This window comes from Neltuma alba, unplaced genomic scaffold, assembly GCF_004799145.2.
Source record: "Neltuma alba isolate B1F8T4 unplaced genomic scaffold, ASM479914v2 tig00006773_pilon, whole genome shotgun sequence".
Classification (NCBI taxonomy): domain Eukaryota; kingdom Viridiplantae; phylum Streptophyta; class Magnoliopsida; order Fabales; family Fabaceae; genus Neltuma; species Neltuma alba.
In genome coordinates this window covers 42,915-48,237 of record NW_021634578.1, presented here as the reverse complement: position 1 = coordinate 48,237, position 5,323 = coordinate 42,915, and the positions used below count along the sequence as shown (strand labels likewise).

At 39.2% G+C, this 5,323-nt stretch overlaps 1 protein-coding gene across 1 annotated transcript; it reads right to left on the bottom strand.

Annotated features, from left to right (window-relative positions):
* On the bottom strand, positions 1 to 4,961 carry LOC114751149 (probable methyltransferase PMT26). Its single transcript, XM_028939806.1, has 9 exons — positions 4,787 to 4,961; positions 2,795 to 3,898; positions 2,559 to 2,708; positions 1,968 to 2,238; positions 1,646 to 1,756; positions 1,384 to 1,558; positions 894 to 1,166; positions 594 to 788; positions 1 to 504 (listed from the first exon to the last, which is right to left on the bottom strand). The coding sequence occupies exons 2-9, from the start codon at positions 3,857 to 3,859 to the stop codon at positions 276 to 278; spliced, it is 2,469 nt and encodes an 822-aa protein (XP_028795639.1). The 5' UTR covers positions 3,860 to 3,898; positions 4,787 to 4,961; the 3' UTR covers positions 1 to 275.
* Between the last annotated feature and the right edge of the window lie 362 nt (positions 4,962 to 5,323).

Sequence of the window (5,323 nt, the reverse complement as noted above, 5' to 3'; positions counted from 1 at the left end):
TTGCAAGAATGCTGCTATCAGGTTTCCTTCCCCACTATTCAACATTACAGTAGAAGACATCACCCTCTGAATAAATATCAATATAAAAAACCAAAGGAGGACGGAACACTAAAGTGCCTAACTAACATGATACATGTCTTGAGTGGAAGTACCAGTTACACAAGATTTTTCTGTCCCTTTTTTTTTTTGGCAAAAAGCAATCAAAAGTTACACGAGAAATTAAAGCAACCAAAACCCAAAAATCAACTAATTTCTCATTTGTGGCGCCTCCATGACTAGGCAAGAGCGTACTCAAGTTTTTCCGATTCTGTCGGCCGCCACATGGACTTCTCGACACAGAGCAATCCCTCCTTGTCCTTGGAGTAAGTCATGCGAACCTCCCACTTCATTGCCCTCACCATGCTTTCAAGCTCAGTAATAATATCAACATTGTCGCGCACAATAAGCTTCCCCTCAGGCCTGAGAATCCGATCAACTTCAGCAACAACAGCCACTAAATTGCACCTGCGTAACCATATCAATCCAGATTTTAGCAAACTGACTATTAAATGCTGTTGGCGATGAATGTGAAAAGACAGCAACTAATGCCACACCTCTTCTTAAGCTTTGAAAACAAATGATCTGCATGGACGAGATCATAGGTCCTAGGGTACGTACTAAAGGATTCACACCAATCATGATATATGCCAAAAAGACCACGCTCGTATATAATGGGAAGAGTATCTGCGGTCTCTATGGAAACCACGTTCATGACCCATATTTTCAAATCCCTCAGAGCAGCGGCAAATCTGCAAACCATACCCAAAGGAAATAGCAAGCAAGGATGTCAGATGATAATCACAAGCCATTATAACTCGAAATGAGCAACAACTGAAACAATGAATTTTGCTCACCCTCCATAAACAGATCTCATATCCATGACATTCCTCACTTTCGACCAGTCAATTCCCATCCCATTTAGATAAGACTTAGACACTACACGACTCCAGTGTTTATAGTCAGTAGTAAAATCATCAGGGGCAGGCTTCCCATATACTCCAGTTTGGGAACTCATCAACCAGTATGGTGCTTTGGTCAGTCTTGCTGGCCACTGCTCCGGCCATTGTGATCCACGTTCACCAGAATCCACTGGCACTTTGTGCATGCAAGCTTGCAATGGAATATTCCTGTCAACACCAAATAGATTAGACCTTCACATTATATTAAAAGTCTACAAGTTTATTGAATGAAACCTTGTAGAACAACGTTTTCATTAGCAGCGGAAACAATAAACATCAATCCAAATGTATTCAAGTTAATGATTTTTATACGTGAACACAGTATGCCTCCTAAAAGTTTCCCTTGCTTCAAAATAGCATTGACATATCAGTAAAGCAAAAATACCATGCTGCATTAGGATCATCCGAATCTGAACACATAGGGGGATCATTCTTTGAACGTTTCTCATAGCACTCATTAGAAAGTGGCTTCCTGTAGATAGCAATACCCACACCATTAACTTTATCCTTGGTGATTGACACAACTTCCCAGCACATAGCCTTTGTTAGTGCCTTCATGGCTGCAAATGAATGCACAAAACTTATTAATTAATATACACCAAAATTTAAATGGTTAAAGGAGGTAACTGAATTTCTAGATTATCTACCATTCCAAATTTCAACATCTTCAGCAAGCTTCTGATAAATAGGAGTAGCAGACCAAACAAAGAAACCACCAGGTCGCAATAGTCGATTCAGCTCTAAAAGAAGTTTACCACCTGCAGCAGAACAAATTGATAAGCATCCCAAACAAAACCCTCTTGTCTTTTACATTGACTTCGTGTCATTACTATCCATACAGGTTATCTGAAAATCTCAATGCCTAAAAAATGGCATGAACTTTTTTGAAGCACACATGCAAGACAAAAACATTTCTCTTGCCATACAACTTGTCTAATAAGCACTATAAAGGTTAGAGCAATTGAGTACCTTCTATATGCCAAGGAACTCTGCATCTAGCACAATGGACAATATCAAATACTCTCCCGGGGAACGGAAGCCTCTTTGTACCCATCACAGCAGATATAGCAGGAATTCCCCTTTCAAGTGCAAATTGTACTTGTGCTTCATGTTCGTCCTTAGGTGCAAGAGACATGGTAAGTACATCCCTATCAAAGAGATAGCCTCCGAAGCTGGCAACACCACATCCAACATCCAGTACCACACGTGAGCGCTTTCCCCAAGCAATATCAGGTACAGACTGCATTACAAAGATGCCTTATATTAATCAAAATGACCAAGAACATTCATGGTCTACAAGATAGATGGAGATGAAAAAATGCCAACACTTGACAGAGTATGTCATAGCCAATTAGCTTATGAAAAGTTTTAAATTTGGCTTTAAAAAAAAAAAAAAAGCTTTAGATATCTAACAGGAAATAGATGCTACGATTGTCACTGGGCATGCAATATATATTTTTGGAAAGCAAAGCAAAATGTCATCCAAATAAACTTACAGATGTATTGATATCAACATCAACCGCAAATGTCAATGCCAACAAAATAGAAAATGCATCTTACCTCTTGTATAAAGTCAATGTAATGAAGTGCCCCGTGCTTAAATTGGGTTCCACCACCTGGAAAAGTGAGGTACTCGCCAGTAACTTTCACCCAGTTTTGGTGACCCTTGATTTGAGCAAGCTTAGTGTGAGGAACATTGTAATACCATATCTGCAGGACAAAATTTCTTATTTTATGGAAGAATAAATTTTCAAATACTAAATGAAAATTTCCAAGCATAATCAGTCTATTCCTACCTTCTCCCTGCTTTTAGGCCACTCAATAGGGCGTTTATATCCTTCGGGAAGAGTAACCAGGCAGGTGGGAGGTTCTTCAGGACAGTGCCTCTCTCGATGTTCATAGTGCTTAGTGCTCCGAAGACTCTTAATTGCTTTCAAATTGTCAAGACATGGAATGTAATCAGGACCAGCAGTAACTTCACAAACTTTCCAATTGTATCCAGCTAGCTGTTTAGAGGATTCTTGAGCCTCCTTTTCATCCTTTGACTCTGTTGCCTGAGTTTTAAAGGACCCAGTTTGAGTGGTAGTTTCATTTAGAAGCTCTGACTGAGCTCCAGAAGGGTATACCTCATTGGAACTCTGGTTTTTGGCATCCCCATCGGCATTCTTCTCACCAGTGCCCTCATCAGAGCCGTTGTTATCATTTCCTTCCACCTTCTCCTCTATCTTATTATCTTGTGTTCCACTTGTATCATCTGATTTCTTCTCAATTTCATTTGAACCAGAGCTTTTGTCATCATCTAACTCAGATTTTTTCTCACTCTCATTCTCATCAGATTTCTTCTCTGGCAAATTTTCTTCGACCTCTCCCTTATTGGAAGATTCATTACTGTCTTCATTTTTCTCTGAGACTTCAGGGTTTGATCCTGAATTTTCTGTCTTCAAATCTGTGTTTTCCGCTCTTTGATCTCCATCTTCTTTCCTGGCATCTTCAGAAGACTTCTCCTCTGTCTTATCTTGGTTTTCTGACAACTTATCATTGTTCTCAGAGTTGACATTACTGTCCCCCCTGGTTGCATCCTCAGGAAGATCACCTGGATTATCTTCAAATTGCCGATTATTCCCTTCATTGCTTTCACTCACCTGTTCTTTCAACCCACTCTGTTCTTTGACGTCCTGTTCTTTGATATCATTCTTATTTTCCTGAGCCACATCCATGTTTTGGACAGGAACGACAGAGGATGAAGTCATCATCCAAATCCCAACCAAGCATAGCGCAACAAACACCACAATAGTCACTGTGGAGCAGTAACTTGAAGCTGATCTCCTATTATCTATTCTAGTGTATTTCCCAATCGCCATTTTGTTCGACTGCAGCAGCTGTTCACAAATAGTTTAGACCTGGACAGGAACATAACAACAATGAAATACAACTCACAATGCATATCAAAAATGCAAAAACTTAGTTGCCATTATCTACCTAATCAGTTGGCACCTGCGCATGACATGAATTCAAATGTCCCCCAAATTTTCATGTGCAAAGAATAGTATAAAAATTGAACACAGATATTTAACAAATGTTGGCTGAGTAAAAACCACGTTCGATTAATACTTAATAGAAGTTCTACACATCTACTTTTTCTAAAAAAATAAAACAAAATAAAAATCTAAGGTTAGACTGGCGAAATATTATGCACGAGAAAGAGAGGATCCGAAGCCATCAATGATCATTTTGCATCACAGCGATTGAAATTCAGCAGAGATTCGTGAAGGGTAATGCAACGCAAATCACCACTGCGGGATTATGACATGTCATAAAGATGCAAGTACTTTCAAACCAAACAAATACTGGCTCCCCCGCGCCTTTGTGGTTAACTGCTATGCACCAAACTGTGAAGGCACGGGTTCGGAAGCAGTTCGCAGAAAGAAAAGAAAAAAGAAAAAAGAAGAAAAGAATACAAATAAATTGCATGGCGAAATCATCAATGATTACACAGATCTACACATTCCGAAACACATTCACAAAGAATAACAATTCATACAGCAGCATCCACAATCATTGACAGATTTTCACAAGAAGATCAAGAAGAATAATAGTTCAAATACGAGAACAACACGCATCAAAATAAAACGGAAAATGACACAAGGAAAAAAAGAAAGAAAGAAAATAAGCTCAAATCACGCGTTTAAAGGAAATATTTGAACTGAGCAAGGAAAATAAACGGACAAATCCGAGAAGAAGGTGAGAGCGTAACTAGATCTAGCACACGGAAAAAAGATTCGGCATACCTCTCGTTAGCAGATCTGAGTGGGAGAAAGGAAGATGATCAATCCATTGTGCTAGCAAAAAGGTGAGAGAGGGATGAGAAATGACAGCTGGGTTACGCGAGTGTGAGACGAGGAAGGAGTAGGAAGGCAGGGATTATATAGAGGAAGAGGGAAAGAGGGACGAACATGGGAATAAGGCAATTTGGTCGCTAGCGATTCAGTAGCTATAGGATTTGCTGAAAGGAACAACATAAAATACCAACGATGAGAGAGAGAGAGAGGTAAAATGATGAGCGAGAAAGAGCCAAGGACGACAGGCGTAGCTAAAAACAGAGAGTCGGTGGACGAGTTACCGCCACGGGAAAGCCGTGAAACCGGTTGTGAATTGTGACGGATAAAAATGCTTCGCCAGCTCAACAAATTCAAAAACAACAGAATATAAATAATCTTTTAAAGGTTTTCATTAATTTTGAGTTGAAAATTAAAATAATTATTAAGTTGTGTTAAAAAAATTGCAACTAAATTGTAAAAAAACAACATAAAAGAGAGAAAATCCCT

What these genes read in the sequence shown, in the direction of transcription:
- LOC114751149 (XM_028939806.1), bottom strand. Translation starts at nt 3,859, where the DNA reads ATGGCGATTGGGAAATACACTAGAATAGATAATAGGAGATCAGCTTCA. An exon ending in AGTTCCTTGGCATATAGAAG is followed by an intron (nt 1,757 to 1,967) that starts GTACTCAATTGC and finishes GTTCTGCTGCAG; the next exon opens with GTGGTAAACTTCTTTTAGAG. An exon ending in TTTTCAAAGCTTAAGAAGAG is followed by an intron (nt 505 to 593) that starts GTGTGGCATTAG and finishes ATGGTTACGCAG; the next exon opens with GTGCAATTTAGTGGCTGTTG.